At 44.8% G+C, this 21,442-nt stretch overlaps 1 protein-coding gene across 5 annotated transcripts in view; it reads right to left on the bottom strand.

Annotated features, from left to right (window-relative positions):
• The window catches only part of TENM4 (teneurin transmembrane protein 4), a 3,045,593-nt gene that overhangs the window by 306,739 nt on the left and 2,717,412 nt on the right, over positions 1–21,442 (bottom strand). For 3 of the 5 annotated variants that reach the window (XM_074400388.1, XM_074400389.1, XM_074400390.1), the window contains one exon: positions 7,580–7,789. The exons of the other annotated variants lie outside the window; for them this stretch is intronic. In XM_074400388.1, coding sequence (XP_074256489.1) covers positions 7,580–7,789 — 210 coding nt within the window. The remainder of the gene's footprint in view (positions 1–7,579; positions 7,790–21,442) is intronic. 5 annotated transcript variants of the gene reach the window in all.

The following is a 21,442-nucleotide window of genomic DNA, read 5'->3' as shown; positions in this document are numbered from 1 at the left end:
AGAGTCACCAGAGTTTCCCTGAGGTAATGTATAGAAAAGGGCTTTGTCAACAGTATAAAAACAGAAGTGACCCCTGTGAGGTTGTCACCACTGCCCTCAGTTGGGGGCAGAATGCTGTGCCCCAGGTGGGAGGCCACAGGTGAGGGCTTGTCTGGTTGAGGGAGGCACCTGGTAGAGTGGAAAGGACACTGGAGCCTGGGGCCATGCTTTGAATCTTGACTCTGCACTTAGGCGAATCGCTTCATCTCTGTGACTCTCCACAGCTGTATCGTGTATGTGCCTCAGTACCAAGTTCCTCGAGTTACTGCTGTGCATGTGTTTAGGGGTACTGGTGGAAAGAAGGAAGAAAGGAAATCAACTTTTTCTTTTCAATTTTGATTTGAGCACGTACACAGGGCACTGTGCTCAGCCCTGGATATACTGTCCACAAGGCCTACCTCTAGGAACTGGGAGTTACACAAGGAAACCAGACATGTGAATAACTAGTCCCAGCCTGCTGGGGAGGAGTCAGTACAGAAAACAGTGGGGCATTAAAGAAAGGGGGCCAGACGCAGAGGGCCTGTCAGGAAATGCTCCTTATCAACTCAGAGTTGCCAAGTTCTAGAATTCTGACCACCTGGCCTCTTTCCGGCTGAATTTCCAGGCCTGAGAGCCATGCAGCCTGCTGGTGCTGGCCCCCTGAACTCTCATTTCTATAGCACAGGGGTCAGGCCTTTCTAAGCAGTGGTTATGGACGAACAATAAGCACATCTACAGAGCTTCCTGGTCAGCAACTTGCACCTGTATCATGCCATCTGATTTTCAAATTACCTAGTTATCTCTACAATCATGAGCAAGCTGCTCAATCTTTCTGAGCTCCGGTTCCTTCACTTTTTAAGAAGGCACAATTAAGGATCACCATCTATTAACCACCATTTTGAAACCCCAGAACTCTGAGACTAAATATTTGAACAAAACTCATTTAATGGCAAAACCTGACCTGAACTGACATAAGGCTAGGAGTCATTTTAAAATCCCATGAGTATAACTATTCATGTTTTACGGCAGAAACAGTGATGTATTTGATTACTGTACGAGTGTTAGGAAAAATACAGAATATGTACTCTCTTTTCTTTCTTAAATCTGAACATTCCCAAATTCTAAAGTGTTTCTGATTCCAAGGGTTTCATTTAAGAAATTTTACCCCATAAATTAAATACATGTTTTAAAGGGTCTCTCTGTTTAGAATACCCTTCATCCCTCATCTCTCTGGAAAACATCCACAAACATTTAAAATGTCATCATGAATGAATGAATAAAGGAAGAAATCAATTTGTCTTGCCAACAGGAGTTAGGTACTTTACTTTGCTACATAGCTGGTGTAATAAGAATTTATTTACCAACGAGGGTCTTTTGATGCAAGAGAGTTAGTTGAGAAAAGTGAACAAAATTGCTGAAAATTTTACATACCTCAATGTTCTTTACCCTCAGAACTAGGTAAATCAGCAGATCCAAGTAATTGCACTTGGCATGAAACAACAACAAAAAACAGGCTCCACAAAATTCATAGTGAAAGAAGACAAAAATCTCACTGGACCTTCCTTTCAACTGTTAGAAACGAGTACAATTTTGCTTTCTGATTTCACAAACTGACTTAAAAGGACCTCAGTTGACTCCCCCAGAAACTCTGAATAGGTTCTAAATTAAGTTGAATTTTTTGTTTTAAGAAAACACTTTTAGAAGGAGCTTACAAACATAGCAGTGTTTCCCATTTAGAAAGAAAAATAAACACTTCTCCACTGGATTGGTAGTCAAAACAAAATAATCCCAGCTGCTTAAGACCTGAGAAAGTCAATGAAACTGCCAAACAACAGTGATGCTGAGCAGTGAGAACTCTGTAAGGCAAGGCAGGAAGGACCCAGTGCTGAGAAAATAAAATAGCCACGGAGAGCCCAGCGTCCAAAGCTTGGCTCTCAAGAAGGTGCACCAATTTTTTTTTCTTTTTATTTTTTTTTTTGAGACGGAGTTTCACTCTTGTTACCCAGGCTGGACTCGGCTCACCGCAACCTCCGCCTCCTGGGTTCAAGCAATTCTCCTGCCTCAGCCTCCTGAGTAGCTGGGACTACAGGCGTGCTCCATCATGCCCAGCTAGGTTTTGTATTTTTAGTAGAGACAGGGTTTCACCATGTTGACCAGGATGGTCTCGATCTCTTGACCTTGTGATCCACCCGCCTCAGCCTCCCAAAGTGCTGGGATTATAGGCGTGAGCCACTGCGCCCGGCTTTTTTTTTGAGATGGAGTCTTACTCCGTCGCCCAGGCTGGAGTCCATTGGCAGTCTTGGCTCACTGCAACCTCTGCTTCCTGGGAGCAAGCAATTCTCCTGCCTCAGCCTCCCGAGTAGCTGGGATTACAGGCGCCTGCCACAGTGCCCTGCTAATATTTTTGTAATATTTAGGAGAGTAAGGTTTTACCATCTTGGCCAGGCTAGTCTTGAACTCCCAACCTCGTGATCCACCTGCCTCAGCCTCCCAAAGTGCTGGGATTACAGGCGCAAGCCACTGCGACCGACCTAGCTGCACCAAAATTCGATGCCCAGTCATCTGGTCTGATTCATCTCATATAATAGGTGCTTCAAAAAGGTTTGTGAGGTAACAGGAACCGAAACCTGGGAATTCTTTTAAAACCAGCTTTTCTTTGGTGAAATTCCTGTTATCCTCTTCAAACTCCTACTAAGGAGAAGACAGAAATAACAGGCTCTGACATTTGAAACTAAACAAAAAAGCACCAGAAGGAAAAACAACTGGGGCTCTGGAGTCAAACAGGTTTGGGTCTGAATCTCTTCCATGACCCTTATAAGACCAATGGCCCGTGGGCAAGCCACTGCCCCTTATTAGGCCTCAGTTTTCTAAACAGTGAAAGGGACATAAGTTGATTCAAATACGGTAATGCATATTTTATAAAAAAGACTTGGAGCGGCCGGGCGCGGTGGCTCAAGCCTGTAATCCCAGCACTTTGGGAGGCCGAGGCGGGTGGATCACGAGGTCAAGAGATCGAGACCATCCTGGTCAACATGGTGAAACCCCGTCTCTACCAAAAATACAAAAAAAATCAGCTGGGCATGGTGGTGCGTGCCTGTAATCCCAGCTACTCAGGAGGCTGAGGCAGGAGAATTGCCTGAACCCAGGAGGCGGAGGTTGCGGTGAGCCGAGATCGCGCCATTGCACTCCAGCCTGGGTAACAAGAGTGAAACTCCGTCTCAAATTAAAAAAAAAAAAAAAAAAAAGACTTGGAGCACATAGAAAGTTCTTATTAAATATAAATTCTCCTACCCACCCCCAACCTCACCTAAGCTTTGAGAAACTGACAGCCTTCTCTGAGCTATTTATTCCCTGACCCTCTTAAATATTAACCCCCAAGTTTTTGTTTTTTTGTTTTTATTTGAGACAGAGTCTTGCTCTAGTGCCAGGCTGGAGTGCAGTGGCATGATCTCAGCTCACTGCAACCACTGTCTCCTGGGTTCAAGTGATTCCCCTGCCTCAGCCTCCTGAGTAGCTGGGACTACAGGCGTGCACCACCACACCCAGCTAATTTTTTGTAGTTTAGTAGAGACGGGGTTTCTCCATGACCAGGATAGTCTCAATCTCCTAACCTCGTGATCCGCCCCACTCAGCCTCCCAAAGTGCTGGGATTACAGGTGTGAGCCACCACGCCCGCCCCAACCCCCAAGTTTTTAAAGCCCCTTTGCTTTAGAATTTAGATGAGAACAATTCATGAAACATTTAATATTTATTCTGAAAAGTTTCTATGGGGTAGGGACCTACTTAATCCTAACCACTTCCTTTGCTTTTTCAACTGTGACTAGCTGATATTTTAGTGAAATCTTTCTTTCTATATATCAGTGATTTCTGGATGATTACCCTCGGGGAAGGATTAGGATTTTGATCAGAGAAAAAGCTACTTCCCCTGTTTTTTTCTCCGCAGGGACCATGAGCTGTTCTGTGATACCCCCACGTTCCTCTTTGCACTTTACATGGGGATTTTAGCAGGGCGGCTCTGAGGCCTAGCAGACGCGGGATGGCAGCTCAGGTTGGAGTTGACACAGCTGTGGGCAGACGGCCTTTGGGGGTGATGCTGGAGAGTCCAGCGCAAGCTCCTGGGAAGGCTGGCTCCAATAGCCTCAGCTCCCACCACAGGACACAACCTCATTTCCACCCTTTAAGGGCCAGAGTGGCACCTTTTGCCATTTAAAATACAATCTGAGTGCAGTCTCAGAGGAAGCCTGCCCGAAAACAATTGCTCTGTTGAAGGCGGTCTTCTAAAGTCTGAAATTGGTGGAAGGAGATGGGGGTGTACTGGAAATAGGGACGAGACAGAAAAGTTTTATCAGCTTGATCTTTTTTAAACACCAGAACAACCTTGGAAGGTTTTCTCCCATTTCACAGATGGAGCAACTGATGACCTCAGAGGCTGGAAACATTGCCTGGAGTTAGTTGCACATCTGGATCCAATTTCAGGCTTGTTTCTATCGCCATCGCGCTCTCTGCTCTACCGTGGTCCTTAAGCATTGCCTGCTCTTTGATTAATTCACTCACTCATTAAATTCACACTAAATTAAAAGTCTGAAAGACCACGCACCAAACTGTTAAAAGCAGTTATCTCTGGGAGGAAGGATTATAAGAGAAGTTAACATTTTACCTTTCCAAACTATTTGAATGTTAATAAGCACTGCTACTTTTATAATTGGCAAAAACAATAAAGATCATTCCATTAAAATAATTTCACATGTTTTTCCATGAAAAAAAAAAAAAAAGAATAAAACCCTGAAAACGTGTATTAGGCCCACTATGTACCAAGAACCTCTCATCTTCACGCACTAGTGCTGCATCCACACCAATACCAGCTCATAGAAGATCCTTGGTTTTGGGTTTTAGGAGACAGGAAGGCAGCAGGCAGTGTCCAGCCCTGGCAGAGACTCTCTGAGCTCTCTCATGATCCCACCTCCAGAGCAGCAGACCAGTTAAGGACCCAGATTCTCCCATCAGGCATGGGACATGCTTATTACCAACTTTTATGAGGACACTCAGAGCAAGGGCCTGGGGAACTGATCCAAAGTGACAGGTCCCCTGGGGTGCAGGAGCATGGAGGAGCATCACTGAGCAGACAGCGGCAGGCCAAAATCCCCCATCTCCTTCCCTGCACATCAATAATGCAATAATGCCATCAATTTGCCTTAGAACTTGCAACAAAGTGATTGCTCTTGTTCAGTTAATTTGCAAAGGAAGAGATTAAGGACTTTAATCTCTTGCCTTCTCTTCTACTTGTAAGGCTTAGTCACTCAGAAATGAACAAAGAACATCATCACACACACATATATGCACACATGCACATATACGTACACAAATATATATCTTTCCCGCCACCCCACAAGCTTATTAAGAAGGCTACTCGCAGGAACAACTCTGTCAGTTTCACATGACACTCCTAAAACTAGGGTACCTTAGAGACTGCTCCGTCATCGGCAAAATGGAGAAACTGAGGCTTAGAAAGAGACAGTGATTTGCCAAGGACAAACAGCTAGTGAGCCACAGAGCCGGGTCCAGAAGCAGGTCTCCTCGCCCCCAAACCAGGGTTCCTGTGCTCCTATGCCTGAAACACAGGCAGCTCTAAAAGGCATAGAGGAGCAGGACACTGAACCACCAAAAAAACAACCCTATCTCAGGGAGCACTGAGGAAAAATACCCTGGAGGTAGGCTTGGGTCTGGCCATGGAGAATGCAGGGTGGAAAATCCCGTCAGAAGAGAATCATCAAGGACAAAGATCTCTCTGATGTTCAAAGAGAGCAGATGCAGGGAGGTCCTGGCTAGAAAAGGAGCGTGGGCAATGACTGTCCTTCATTGTCATTCGGTGAGGGGGAGGGCCTCAACCCAGTACCCAAAAGAGCTCAGGTGACTTTCACCACATGGCCTTCCATACCCTTCCAAGGCTCACACCTACTTACTGCCCAGACTCCCAGGTCTAAAAGAGCTGGGGCAGGCTTCCATGTCCCCACCTCAAACTCTTTGTGTGTTCCCTCTGCTCACAACACCCTCGGTAATCTCTGGCACACCTCACTAATTCCTTAGAGTCCTGTGAGCACCTCCTCTAGGAGGCATTTCCTAATTCTCTCAGACAGAGGAGAGACTCCCTCCCTGGTCCCAGAACATACTAGGTTCCTACCTCCTTTGCCACATTGGGCTGTAATGATGTACTCCCAAGAGAAAAGATGGCATCTGACATTTCTTAGAGCATCCCCAAGTGCCAGGCAGTGTGCTGGCAGCTTTCACAGACAGGCTCTCTGTCAATCCCCTAGAGGCACGTGGAGATGACTAGGTAATAAGTCACATTTACCACACTCCTTCTCTGTTCCAGGCACCGTGATGGGTGCTCATCATGAGGTGGGCACTACAATGCCCACTTTACCCTTGAGGAAATAAGCCTGGAGAGGCCATGTGATCTGCCTAATGTCCCACAGCAATGAAGCTTGTATGCCATTCAAAGCTGTCTGATTCCAGAGTCCATAGACTCTCTTCGAACCTCTGCCTCCTTTTTCAGAATCTGACCTGGAATTTAGTACCACACCGGCACTTATAAATAAATGTTTCCCAAATTGGCACACAACCTACAGTTACTTGTGGGGAAACAGTTTCATTTCCGCTCTCCTTCTCCTAGCATCAGGAAATCCTGGGGCTATTGAGGTGAGCCTAGGTTATTACCTCATGTACACCATGCCCCACCTCTTAGAGGTTTGAATTCCTTCCGGGGTTTCCTTGCAAAGAAGTGGACTGGCCTCTGCTGGACAGAGAGAGCAAGCACCTTGGCTCAAGTCTAGCAGCACCTGATCGGGGCTAAGACCTAGTCACCCTGGTGCTCTTTCACCACACCCAGCTTCCCACCTTAAGAATGCCAGAGCAGAGCTCAGAATAAGAGAGCTTGCAGATCCATGCTTACACCCAGTGGCTCTCTCTGCAGCCAGCATTTAGCCCTGCAGCTGCCTGGGACTTCAGGGCCGCCTGCATTCAGGTTCTGTGAAAGTGGAAAACTTTTAAAGCCAGCGCTGTTCTATGGGTAATGGACTAACACTTCTCAGTTTTTCCAGTGAGAACGGGGACACTAAAACACTGAGTCTCCTGGGCAGGGTTGTGACAGTGCCTGGCACAGTCCCCGGCACAGAGAAGGTACTTGGTCGGTGTTACCTACGTCTTAAACTTTTTGTTTCCTTCCTGTGTTCATCTCTGTCTCTACCTTTACCTGTCTGGGCCTTCACTTGATGTTTCTTTCTCATGATGTCTGTCTCTGCATCTTTGCCCTTGCATCTGCCTCTCTGATGTCTGTCATGGGGGCTGGGGACAGAAGCAACCCCCTAGTCCCCGCACACTCCAGTGGTGCTGCGGGACAGGAGCGGGGCTGCCCGAGACCGCGGAGCCGCTCCAGGCCCCCGACTACCCCGGAGCCCACCATGCACCAGGCCCCTCCGCCCCCGAAAAGGCCCAAGCAGGCATCGGCAACGACAGGACATTTTAAAAAACAAACCCGCAAAAGGAGGAAGAGAGAGGGACTTACCGTTCGCCGCGACCCCCAGGCTGGCGGAGCCACTTTTAACTAAGAATGAATTAGGGACAAACTCTTCCTCAGAGTCTGAGTCCGGGGTTGGTTGGGCCACACCGTTGCCTAGCAACCGCCTCTGGCTCTCATTGGCCGGAGGGGAGGGGGGCGGGGAGGGGGACTGCTCAATAGGGGTTGATGAAGCGGATGAACAATGCAAGGGAGCACCTGCGAACCACAAAGACAAACACACACAGAAAAAAATAATGAAAATTGATTTTCAGGCACACGGGGAGGGGGAGGGTGCAAAATAAAACACGCATCAACGGGAGGGGGGCTCCCAACACAGGGTGATCTACTGCACACGTGGGCCGGGGGCGGGGCCGATGCCTCCGCGGAGAAAGTTGCTGCAAACTCCTTCTGAAGAGCTGGGGCCTCAGTGCAGGCTGGCAAAGAGGGAAGCTCAGAAACACCTGGAAAGCCTTTTCTGTTCTGCCTATTTTTTAAGACACACCTGAAAACCCGGGGTCTAATCCTGACTGGGCTGTGTGATCTATCAAACAGCTGCCCCTCTCTGAGCCTCAGTGGCCTCACTGATAAAAGCAGCAGTGAGGACTGGGTGATCGAAGGCTTCACTCTACCTTCGGCACTCTAGGATTTCAACACAGTAATGCTTTAGTTTTCTAAGAATCTCATATTTTAAGATTCTTAAATTCTGACATTCTCTGGAACCTCCCTGAAAGCCAAACCTTTAGGAAGTTTTGTTCGTGTCTTTATATCCAGAATCTAACATAGTGCCTGGAGGCATATAGTAGGCATTATGCAAGTATTTGCTGACCAGCTTAATTCTAGGGATTCTCATATACTAGGATTCTTAAGTTCTAAACTTCAAAGATGAGAACATTCTGTAATTTTAGTACACTAACATTCTGAGTTCCAAAATGCTCCAAGTCAGTCAGTCTGATCCCAAGTTTTCTATCATGCCATAGTTCTAAAACCCAGCTTTCCAGAGTTCTATGAGCAAACTCTCAGCTCTTCAGGAGGAGGAGGTGATGGCTTGGGACAAGAACTTTGAGCTCAGACAATTTGCAGTCTTATCTGTGGCTGGCCTTTCAACATGTGCAGTACATCGTCTACAGAACATAAGCACAGACATATAAAAGTATACAGTACAAGACAATGCACCCACTTACAGCAAGGCCTGCTCATTTTCTCCCGCCTTGAGTGACAGAAGGTTTATAACATAGTCATATCCATCCAGCTTTTCAAACAGACTGAACCTTAGGAAACATAATGCAGCCCAGGTGTGCCATCCTAAGGTTCAGTGAGGCTGTAAGGGGGAGGTGGCACAGAGAGCTGCTGATTATTTGCAGGGTACGGTGGGGGGCTTTTTGTGGTCTGTCCACACAAGAGCAGCCCACTTGCTTCACAGTCACCAAATCCTGTAGGATCTTGCAAGTTCCATGACTCTTTTGTTTTGTTTTGTTTTAGATGGAGTCTCACTCTGTCGCCAGGCTGGAGTGCAGTGGCATGATCTCGGCTTACTGCAACCTCTGTCTCCCAGGTTCAAGTTATTCTCCCACCTCAGCCTCCCAAGTAGCTGGGACTACAGGTGCACGCCACTGCACCCAGCTACATTTTGTATTTTAGTAGGGACAGAGTTTCACCATGTTGGCCAGGACTGACTCGATCTCCTGACCTCGTGATCCACCTGCTTCGGCCTCCCAAAGTGCTGGGATTACAGGCATGAGCCACTGCGCCTGGCCCCAGGTTTCATGACTCTTAAGGTCAACCCCTGAGCTTAACTTTATGTGACATTTTACAGAGTTGCTGTGTGTGCCACTTGGCTGGTTGATATTAGAAATTCAGTAAGAAGAATTGAAGCAGCAGAAATCAATGACCAAGGTACAATATCTGGGTGGCCTCTCCCTGTGTTTTGGTTTCTTTACCTAAAAATTCAGGCTACGATTCACCATACAGTCTTTTAAGCCAGCATTGCTGATTCACCTTGAGCACCTGCCTTGCCTGACACCACTGACCACCCGGGGCTAGAGGGCAGAGCATTCCACATTCCTTTCTCTAAATGAACGTTGTCTTTAGTTCTGATATATCTGCTCTATTTCTATTTGTCTGTATCTGTCTCCTACATGAAAGTATACAGTGTAGTCTTGGGGTACACTGCTTTTGTGGAGTGAATTTTGGAGTTCAACGGAATTGAGGTTTGTATCACAGGCTCACCTCCTATTAGTTTTATGATATTAGGAAAACTACTTCCAGTTCCTCATTTGTATTTTTTTTTTTTTTTCTTGAGATGGAGTTTCGCTCTTGTTACCCAGGCTGGAGTGCAATGGCACGATCTCGGCTCACTGCAACCTCCGCCTCCTGGGTTCAGGCAAATCTCCTGCCTCAGCCTCCCGAGTAGCTGGGATTACAGGCACGCACCACCATGCCCAGCTAATTTTTTGTATTTTTAGTAGAGACGGGGTTTCACCATGTTGACCAGGTTGGTCTTGATCTCTTGACCTCGTGATCCACCCGCCTTGGCCTCCCAAAGTGCTGGGATTACAGGCTTGAGCCACCGCGCCCGGCACACTGTATTGTTTTTTTTTTTTTTTTTTTGACATGCTCTCTGTGACCCAGGCTGGAGTGCAGTGGCATGATCTCAGCTCAGGGCAACCTCTGCCTCCTGGGTTCAAGTGATTCTCCTGCCTCAGCCTTTCCAGTAGCTGGGATTACAGTTGTGGGCTACCATGCCTCGCTAACTTTTTGTATTTTCAGTAGAGTCAGGGTTTTACCATGTCAGCTAGGCTGGTTTCAAACTCCTAACTGCAAGTGATCTGCCTGCCTTGGCCTCCCAAAGTGCCGGGATCACAGGCATGAGCCACCGTGCCTGGGCCTTCATTTGTAATTTGCCTACCCGCCACCCCTACCTTTAATATAGCTGCTGTGAGGGCTAAAGATAATGTATGTGAGTACGTGATATGCATGCGCCAGTGGTTAGTGCCCACCAAATGTCTATTAAAGGTAACAAAATTACCCCGCCAAGAATCCCATTCATGACTCCCCCTATGGTTCCAGTTTTGGAAAGATGCTGTCTTTCAGCCCATATTTATTAAGCCATAATATACTTTCTCTCTCTTTTTTTTTTTTTTGAGATGGAGTTTTGCTCTTGTTACCCAGGCTGGAGTGCAATGGCGCGATCTCGGCTCACTGCAACCTCCGCCTCCTGGGTTCAGGCAATTCTCCTGCCTCAGCCTCCTGAGTAGCTGGGATTACAGGCACGCGCCACCATGCCCAGCTAATTTTTTTTTGTATTTTTAGTAGAGACGGGGTTTCACCATGTTGACCGGGATGGTCTCGATCTCTTGACCTTGTGATCCACCCGCCTCGGCCTCCCAAAGTGCTGGGATTACAGGCTTGAACCACCGCGCCCAGCCTTAGTATACTTTCATTTCCTCATCTCTTATTAACCAAAGACACAATATAATCTTCAATCCGAGCTTCTGATGAGCTTGAGATAACCAGTACCATACCATGCTGAGTTGTTAGAATTTCAGACAAAAACTAAGAAACATAATGTGTTGGTCCAGGGTGCTTGTTACAGCCTCTTCCTTCGTAAATCAGTCAAGCTTTATGAAATCAGTATTTCCAGAACTAAGTAAAATGTTTCATCATAAACTTCATGGAGCCTGGGCTGACAATGGCACTGTACCCTCCCAGGCCTCGTGCCTGCGTCTTCTTTCTCCCATGAATTCCCTGGTCTCTCCTTAGGCCTCTGGGTTGCTCTGAATATTCATAACTGACATACAGGAGCCCCTAACAAGGTGCCAGGCCTTTAGTAAGTGTGCAGAGTTGCTGTGAGGTACAGCTATTATCGGAAACGTGAACTTCCTTCCTCTTAATCATTGGCAACTTTGAATTTAAGTGGTTTCCAAGGTAGGGTACCCAGAACTAGTTCCTAGGATGCAAGAAAATGTTAGAAAATATTTTTTCTAGGCTGGGCGTGGTGGCTCACGCCTATAATCCAAGCACTTTGGAGGCCAAGGCGGGCGGATTACCTGAGGTCGGGAGTTCAAGACCAACCTGACCAACATGGTGAAACCCAGTCTTAAAAAAAAAAAATTTTTTTTTCAACTCATCTATTTCAAAATTATTTTTAGTATTAACACATGCACATATTCATACACATATTCCAGTACATGAGTACTTGGAATGTGTATATGAAAATGCACTGCTGTACCAATTCAGCATGTACAGGGGCAGGGTAGGGTCACATTGAGAGTACAGACTGCCTGCATCTGAAATCCAGTTCCACTACTTGCGCTTCGTGACCTTGGGCAAATTACTCTGCCCTTTGCATCTCGGTTTCTACACATTTATAAATAATTTTTTTTTTTTTAAAGAGTGCCTACTCATTTCTATATTGCTCTGAGGATGAAAGAAATTAAAATAAGTAACATGTTGAGAACCGTGTGTGGCAGCCAGTAAACACCTATAATAAACATTAGATGTTGCTATGCATCAATATGTACATGTAAAGTGAGGGACACTAGCTGTCTTCATCTTTTCTTTTTTATAAAAACAGTGAATGATCACGAAAGTATGGCAAATCCTGTTTCATTCCACAAACATTTTCTAAACGCTCAGTGGTTGGGCTGGAATGTAAGGGAGATACAATTAGGAAGCACGAGGCCAGGTGCGGTGGCTCATGCCTGTAATCCGAGGTGGGTGGATCACGAGGTCAGGAGTTCAAGACCCGACTGGCCAACATGGTGAAACCCCGTCTCTACTAAAAAAACACAAAAATTAGCTGGGCATAGTGACTCGTGTCTGTAATCCCAGCTACTTGGGAGGTTGGGGTAGGAGAGTTGCTGGAACCGGGACCCAGAAGGTAGAGGTTGCAGTGAGCCAAGATCACACCACTGCACTCCAGCCTGGACTATAGAGCGAGACTCCATCTCAAACAAAACAAAACAAACACAACAACAGCAGCAAAACAATTAGGAAGCAGAGCTGCAAGGGAGCTGGAGGAGGGGAAGGAGAGTGTACAAGGAGGTCTTGGCAGGGCAGAGGTAGCACCTGTCAGTACAGAACCGCAGCCCAGTGCAAGGAGCTGGGGGGCCCATTTCAACTGTAGGAACTAAGAAGCCACATTTTATTGAGCCTTGGAGGATTTCAATGAGAAGAGATGTGGGCATTAATATCTGTGGCAGAGGGAGGAACACTTCAGCCTAAAGCGCTCATCCTGCACCTGCTCTCTAGCAATCTGTCTCCTCTGTCTCCTTACCTCCCAGGTCTCATAGTTACCACTAGCTTCCCCTTACCAAGTCCACTGAGACTTGCCAAGACACCCTGGCCTGCTCTCATTTCCATGGACTCACTGCTCGCCTTTGGCCAAGTTGGCAGAGCTCTAGGGCACTTGCTGCATTAAATCTATCTGAATGGCAGCCTGCGGAGCACAAGGACAAAAGTAAGCTTGTTCCTTCTCCCTGGGGCATTTCCTTTTCTCTTCCCCCCTCCCCACAACGACCACCCTATATATCTCTTAGCTCCCATTCATCCTTAGGGTTTGACTTCATGATCTCCTCCTTCAAGAAGGCTTTCCTGATGCTTCGAGCCTACCTTTGGCACCCACTCTAGGTGCCCCCACAGCTCTCTGGACTCTCCCTGTCCCAACATTGCTCACCCTGTAGTATTGACTTGTCTACGTCCACCCACTAGCTTGCCTTGCCATTACCATATGTGCTTAGTACAGTGTCTTGTACACAGAAAACAGTAGTACGTATTTGTTCGATGAAGAAAGGATAGAAGAAAAGGTAGGAAGGAAGGAGAGTGCCTTGATTATGGTAAAACAGGCCTGTGTAAAGAGAGCAGTGAGAAATGAGACAGGAATGAGAACACTAGAAAAAGTAAAATCAGATCTTAATTGGGGAGTCATGGAAATTTCTAAAGCAGGAAAGCGATAAGACGAGGGCTGTACTCTAGAAGGATCTGCTCTTGTGGGCCGAGTGTAGTGGCTCACTCCTGTAATCACAGCACTCTGGGAGTCCAAGGTGGGCTGATCACCTAAAGTTAGGAGTTTGAGACCAGCCTGACCAACACGGAGAAACCACGTCTCTACTAAACATACCAAAAAAAAAAAAAAAAAAAAAAAAAAAAAATTAGCTGGGCATGGTGGCACACGCCTGTAATCCCAGTTACTCCAGAGGCTGAGACAGGATCGCTTGAATCTAGAATGGGGAGGTTGCAGTGAGCCAAGATTGCTCCATGGCCCTCCAGCCTGGGCAACAAAAATGAGACTCTGTCTCAAAAAATAAAAAAATAAAATAAAAAACAAAGAATGATCTGCTCCTTAAACATAAGGCACCTGCTGAGTCATCTAGAGCTCCTTTCTAATTGGCTCAGCTCAGCAGGGATGTTGAAAATCCAGATGATATGAGACTGTTTTTTGGGTGGGGCTTAGATGCACATTCATGTGGGCAAATGAGGATGCCTGATTCCATGGGTCTGGGGTATAGGTGTGCCCTCCCACGTGACCTGGTTATCAGCGGAAGGGAACCCGGCATTGTAGAAGCTCCTACTATGTCTGTGGTAAAGATAAATGGGATGACTGGAATGAACCTCATCACACCCGACTCCAACGACCCAGAGGACCAGTGAAGGGTAGAGGGGAACCGTCCAGGTGTCTCGCTGAGCCCAGCCCTGGTTTATAGGAGAGGAGGATGGAAAAAGAAAGAAACACAGTGAGTGACACAGTTTGGATATTTGTCCCCTCCAAATCTCATATTGAAATGGGATCCACATGCAATGCTGGAGGTGGGGCCTAGTGAGAAGTGTTGAATCACAGGGGTGGATCTTTATGAATGGCGTGGTGCCCTCCCCCATGGTAATCAATGAGTTGTTGCTCTGTTACTTCACTTGAGATCTGGTTGTTAAAGAGTCTGGGACCTCCCCTGTCTCTCTGGCTTCCGGTACTCACGCTCCCTCTCTTGCCAGGTGACACACATGCTCTCCCTTTGCCTTCTGCCGTGAGTAAAAGTTGCCTGGGGCCTCACCAGAAGCTGAGCAGATGCTGGTGTCATGTTTGTATAGCCTGTAGTGCCATGAGACAAATAAACCTTCCTTTTGTTTGAGAGGGGGTCTAACTCTGTCACCCAGGGTGGAGTGTAGTGGAACAATCTCCATTCACTGCAACCTCTGTCTCCCAGGCTCAAGTGATTCTCCCACCTTGGCCTCCTGAGTAGCTGGGAGCACAGGTGTGTGCCACCATGCCTGGCTAACTTTTTGCATTTTGGGGAGAGACCACGTTTTACCAGGTTGCCCAGACTGCTATTTTCTTTATAAAGAAACTCCAGCCACAGGAGTATTTTACAGCAATGGAAAACGAACTAACACAGTTAGGGAGTGCAGATAGACACCTGTATGGTTGATATTAGCAGAGGGGTGGGGGCATTTACAGAGTTTCTCCTAGAGGCCAGGAACTGGCCCAGATTCTTCATAAGATATTTTCCTTAAAACACTCTCAGTAGGAAAATTAATCTCTATTTTTCAGGTAAAGAAATGAGGGATTAGAGAAAAGAAATAATTTGTTGGCGGTCATAAGACCCGGATGAGAACCCATAACTTCAATGCTGTTTCCAACTGGTAGCAAAAGTGAAATTCATTAGCTCTGGTTTGGATTTTCCACCAGGCATAGGGAAAGGGAGAGGCCTGTCCATCAGGGAAACACACCTAAAGAGGAAAGACCATGAACTTCCTATTGAGCAAACCAAGGATTAAAGCCTAGTGTCGCTGCTGGCTATGTGACCTTTGATGAGTCACTTTACTTCTCTTAGTGTTAATTTTCTCCTTAGAAAAAAAAGAGTGACGATACCCACTGCAAACAATTATAGGATTGGTAATCTTACACGCCCGCCATGAGCCCAGCACTCTGCACGCTCATGGTTAAGGCTCAGCCAATACTGGTTTCCTCTGCCATCTCCCCAGCTATAGGTCTGTCATAGAACATGGTGGTTTTGGGAAAGAAGCAATGACAGATTTGCAAGCCTGCCAATTACACTTTTATCAAAGTGTTACTTGATGATATCAAAAAAAAGGGGGAAATATGTTAGGGAAACTATACTAATACATAAAGAGAACACAAGACAAGGGAATCCCAAGATCTGCAGAAACAATTTCAGTTACTCACATCCTGTGCGAATTGGTGATGGTGGCTTTCTATTGCATTTGAAATCTAACGTATAAATAGAGCAAACTAGTTGTCCAAGAAGAACATTCTACCGTTCTCCATTCTTAGTGTATCTTTGGAATGTACCATGGGACTAAAATTGTGAGGGCTAGCTGATGAACAAGTTTATTACTCTGCCAAAAAGAAAGACCGCTGACAAAATGTCCTTTTTAACACTTTGCTCAGCAGTCCTGGGAAATCCATCTAAATGCCCAAGTGGAATCTTACTGGTCTAGGATAAAATCCCATCTAGAAAAATTCATGTGCATTTACACGCTAGAAAAGTGTCAGTCTTTGACTGTAAAACATGAGCACTAGTTGTGGGCTGCAGGGAAGGCACTTTCTTCCTAGGCAACTCCCTGGATTATCGGAAGAGCTTCCTAATAACCTTTTAACTGGCAGCCCTGTAATTTACAGGCTTGTATGTAAAACACTTAGCCCAACACACAGCCATTACTCAATAAATGACACCTAGAAAGAAAGCAAAACAAAATCCTTCGACCTAAGCAGGTACCTCATCTCAGTGGCACACTGCCCTGATAGATTCATCCTTTACAGAAACATTTTAGTTTCTCCACCTAAAACCAAATGCATTCTTTTTTTTCTCATGTGCTGGCCATAGGGCACTCAGTTGCTTCACTGAATAAGTGAAATTATACTCAGTTCTGAGCAGAGGTTGGGGAACTGAAGACAACTGAGGTTTCCTTCTGATAGAAAGGTCTGGGGCTCGTGGAGTGTCAGGAATTCTAATGCGGTGGTATCATGCCCTGCTTTTTATTCCAGTGAGTTATGTTCTTGTCTACTGCTTGAATATACTATCCTGCCAAAGAAGGACCAGGTATTGCTCACCTGTGTGTTTTGGTCTTATTCGGAGTCCCAGCTCAGCAGAGTGGCAGAACTGGTTTCCCCAGTTATTTGAAATGGGTGGGAATCCACTTCTGCAAAGCATTTCAAAGAGCTGGAAATCTGAAAATCTAGAGTGACTATTTTTTTTTTTTTTTTTTTTTTGAGACAAGAGTTTCGCTCTTGTTACCCAGGCTGGAGTGCAATGGCACGATCTCGGCTCACGGCAACCTCCGCCTCCTGAGTTCAAGCAATTCTCTTGCCTCAGCCTCCTGAGTAGCTGGGATTACAGGCACGTGCCACCATGCCCAGCTAATTTTTTTTTGTATTTTTAGTAGAGACAGGGTTTCACCATGTTGACCAGGATGGTCTCGATCTCTCGACCTCGTGATCCACCCACCTCGGCCTCCCAAAGTGCTGGGATTACAGGCTTGAGCCACCGCGCCCGGCTAGAGTGACTATTTTTTAGGTTTGTCAGTGACAGCCCTGATTTACATCTGTTATCCTGCATTGATTAATAATAGTTCCCCCTTTAATGTAAAAATGTCTTCATTTGGTCAATTAATTACATGGCCACCCTGTTTTAGGCCAGTGAAGTATAGATTCGGTTCCATATCAGAGGCTGTGGTCTGTAGCAATGGAGTACTGGTCAAGATAGCTGGGTACAAGTCAACAAAGCAGTCCAAGATCATGGGCAAGTTCTTTTCTCTCTGTTGGATGGATATTCTCTAGGATTCTTCTGTGGTTCAACAAAAGATAGCAGTAGCCATAGTCTATACCTCAAGGGGTTGGGCTGAGGATTAAAGGAGACTATTGAAAAAAATGTAAGATATAAATGACTCAAGTTACAACGGAGAGTCAGATTCCTCCAACAAAGCAGATACTTAAAAATATGTATGGAATGAATACATTTGTATAGATGTATAGGAAAAAAGATTGGTTAAAAAAAAAAAAAACAACATTAACAATGGTTATTATCACTGTTATGGGCAATTTAAAATTTTTCGTGTGCTTTTATATCCTCAAAATTTTCTACAATTAGCATATATAGTTCTTTTTATTTTTATTTATTTATTTAAAAAATTAATCTCAGAGATGAGATCTCACTATGTTGCCCAGGCTAGAATGCAGTGGCTATTCACAGGTACAATCACAGGGTACTGTGACCTTGAACTCCTGGGCTCAGGTGATCCTCCTGACTTAGCCTCCTAAGTAGCTGGGATCATAGGTGTAAGCCAAGTTCTTTTTATACTTTTAAAGATTATTTTTAAAAACCTCATGAGAAAATGAAATAATAAATGTGAAAATATTTGGCGTCTCATGGTACTTACAGATGTTGACTTTTTAATTTATTTTTTATTTTTTTAAATTTTTAAAAAATAAAGACGGGGTTTCACCATGTTGGTCAGGCTGGTCTTGAACTCTCGACCTCAGGTGATCCACCGCCTTGGCCTCTAAAATGCTTGGATTACAAGCGTGAGCCACCACACCCGGCCAAGGTCGATTTTTAAATAAGATTTTTTTAAAAAAAATTTTTGAGAGTACAGTGATGCAATCAAAGCTCTCTGCCTCCTGGGTTCAAGCAATTCTCCTGCCTCAGCCTCCAGAGTACATGGGACTACATGCATGCACTACCACTCCTAGCTAATTTTTGTATTTTAATGGAGACAGGGTTTCACCATGTTGGCCAGGATGATCTTGATCTCTTGACCTCGTGATCCACCCACGTTGGCTTACCAAAGTGCTGAGACTACAGAAATGAGGCAGCACACCTGGCCTCTTAAGTAAGATTTTTATACATTAATATTAGTAGTATAATTTAGTATAATCTGATATTTAAAATGTGAAATCTTTTCAACTGAGCAAGGAATTTATCCCTAAAATTATGGTATCTCCAAAGTTTTATTTGTAAGGATTTATGTCATTTGTAACAGTAAAAAGTAAAACATTTTAAAAAAAGGTTAAAAAGGAAAAACATCCTTAATATTAAAAAGTAAATGCCTACTTGCATAATGAAGGCACAATGTTGATATCACACAGATATTATAAGATACATTTGTAGAGAATATGAAGTGACTTGGGAAATAGGATATAAAAAGAGCATGATGCAAAACCATGTAAAAAGTAATTCTGACTTTCGTTGAAACATGTATATGGGTGCAATCTGTACAAAAATGTTACCTTAGGGCAATAAACTAGAAATAATTGTTTTCCTGAATTTTAAAAATATATTCTAATTTTTTCAAGTAACACATGTGACGAGATTAAAAAAAAAACCACCAAAAAATGTTATTTTTAACAGAATTATATACACATACAGAAAAGTCAGCCAAGATGACAGTTTCTTCCTTGGGTCCCTAATGGGGGGAGCTTGGCAGACTCACAGCCTCCCGGATCTTTTCCAGCCTACTAAATCTTGTGGGTCTTACTCCCCTGGCCAGGCAGCTCCCACTAAGTCAACTCTCCTCGACAGTGGTTATTTTCAGGAGCAGGTCCCGGGCCATTTGTCTCTGTGACTTACAGTAGAAAAACGGTCTTTGGAAAACAGGACGCAGTAAATTTCTCAGGCTCATCATTTGATCTCTAGCTCTCTCCCTCAAATGTTTCCCTGGGACTTAAAAAAAGTCTTCTTAAAAAGCATTTGCCAGGAACAGCCCTCTGCTTTCACTGGCCTGCCTGGAAAGCTGGTCTCCTCAATACTAAGAGAGAGCCCCTTAGATTTGTCTGGTCTTCACATAGGGATGGCCTACCAGCTAGTGTGCTTGTTTGACACAGGTTTATTCCATTAGGACATTCATTGAATTTTTAAAAATGTCAGCTTTGTTGAGGCATAATTGACATACCATACAAGCCACTCATCTAAAGTGTAAATCCAATGGGTTTGAGTATATTCAGAGTATTGCAACTATCACCACAATCCATTTTAGAAGATTTCATCACCCTAAGGAGAAACTCTACACTCATTAGCAGTCACTCCCTACTGTCCTCCCACTCCCTGCAACCTAGGCAATCACTCATCTACTTTCTGTCCTTACGATTTGCCTATCCTGGGCATTTCATAAAAATGGGATCCTATAATACGTGCTCTTTTGTGGCTTCTTTCACTTCGCGAAATGTTTTCTCAAGGGTTCATCCAAGTTGAAGTAAGTTTTAGGATTTCATTTCATTTCATTGACAAATAACACTGCATTGTATGGATATACCATGTTTTGTTTATCCATTTGTGAAATTTGGGTTGATTCAAACTGGGATTGTTTTCACTTTTTGGCTATTATCCATAATGCTGCTGCAAACCTTTGTGTGTATATTTGTGTGTGAGGGTATGTTTTTTGGGAATATACCTAAGAGTGGAATTGCTGAATTGTATTGTTACTTTTTTTTTTTTTTTTGAGACGGAGTTTCGCTCTTGTTACCCAGGCTGGAGTGCAATGGTGCAATCTCGGCTCACCGCAACCTCCACCTCCTGGGTTCAGGCAATTCTCCTGTCTCAGCCTCCTGAATAGCTGGGATTACAGGCATGCACCACCATGCCCAGCAAATTTTTTGTATTTTTAGTAGAGACGGGGTTTCACCATGTTGACCAGGACGGTCTCGATCTCTTGACCTCGTGATCCACCTGCCTCGGCCTCCCAAAGTGCTGGGATTACCGGCTTGAGCCACCGCACCCGGCTATATTGTTACTTTTTAAGCAACTGCCAGATTGTCTTCCAATGTGGCTGTGCCATTTTAAATGCCCACTGGCAGTGTATGAGGGTACCAATTTCTCCACATCTTCACCAACACTTGATATTATCTGACTTTTTTATTCCATTCACTATAGTGGGTATGAAGCAGTATCTCACTGTGTGTGATTTGATCTGAATTTCCCCTAATGGCAAATGATGTGGGGCATAGTTTCATATACTTATTTTCCATTTGAACACCTTCTTTGGAGAAATGTCTATTCAGATCCATTGCCTGATTTTTAGCTTGATTTATCTTTTCATTACTGTAGGTACTTTTCCCCCCCAATCATTTGTTTTGTGCTTACTCTGTCAGACAGTATTCGAAGTATCACTGATGGACAAGGAAGACAAAGCCCTTGCCCTCAGAAGCTTACATTCTAGTCAAAGAGAACATCAGTGAACAGGTAAGGAAATAACTACATAGAACAAGATCAAATGTGATAAATATTATTAAGCTGATGCAGAAGTAATTGTGGTTTTTGCCGTTAAATGTAATGGCAAAAACCACAATTACTTTTGCACCAACTTAATACAAAGGTGTCAAGTGGGTATGAGGTTAGGAGTGATGGCATGGGCATTATATTTTAAATAGCGTGGCCTCCCTGAGGAGATGACATTTAAGCAGAAATCTGAAGTAAGTGAAGGAGAGAGCCCAGCAGACACCTGGGGGAAGAGCTTTTAGGCAGAATGCCTCACAACTGCAAAGTCGCTGCAGCAGGATCAAATTCATTTGAGGGACAGCAAGGAAGCTACAGGACTAGAGAAGCGAATGCCAGGAAATCGACCTTCAGACATTGTTAGAGGCCAGGTTAAAGATATGCAAATTCTGCAAACTAAAGGTCACTCTGCCTGGGTGTTCTTATTAGCAAGTTCCCTGAAGGTGAGGACTGGTTTATTCATATGGCCACAGCCCGCATTGTAATTCCACATATAGTGGGTACTCACTGCATATGACTACCTATTTTGACCTAATGAATTCCTAAAGTATAGATACGTTACACAGGAATTTCACAGCCATGATCTCATGTGATCTTCATTATATCCAGGAGGAGGGGTAATGGCCATTACCCCCATTTGACAGATAAA

This window comes from Saimiri boliviensis, chromosome 6 (assembly GCF_048565385.1).
Source record: "Saimiri boliviensis isolate mSaiBol1 chromosome 6, mSaiBol1.pri, whole genome shotgun sequence".
In the NCBI taxonomy this organism is placed as follows: domain Eukaryota; kingdom Metazoa; phylum Chordata; class Mammalia; order Primates; family Cebidae; genus Saimiri; species Saimiri boliviensis.
Note: the sequence above shows the minus strand (reverse complement) of the source record. Positions and strands in the feature narration are given on the sequence as shown.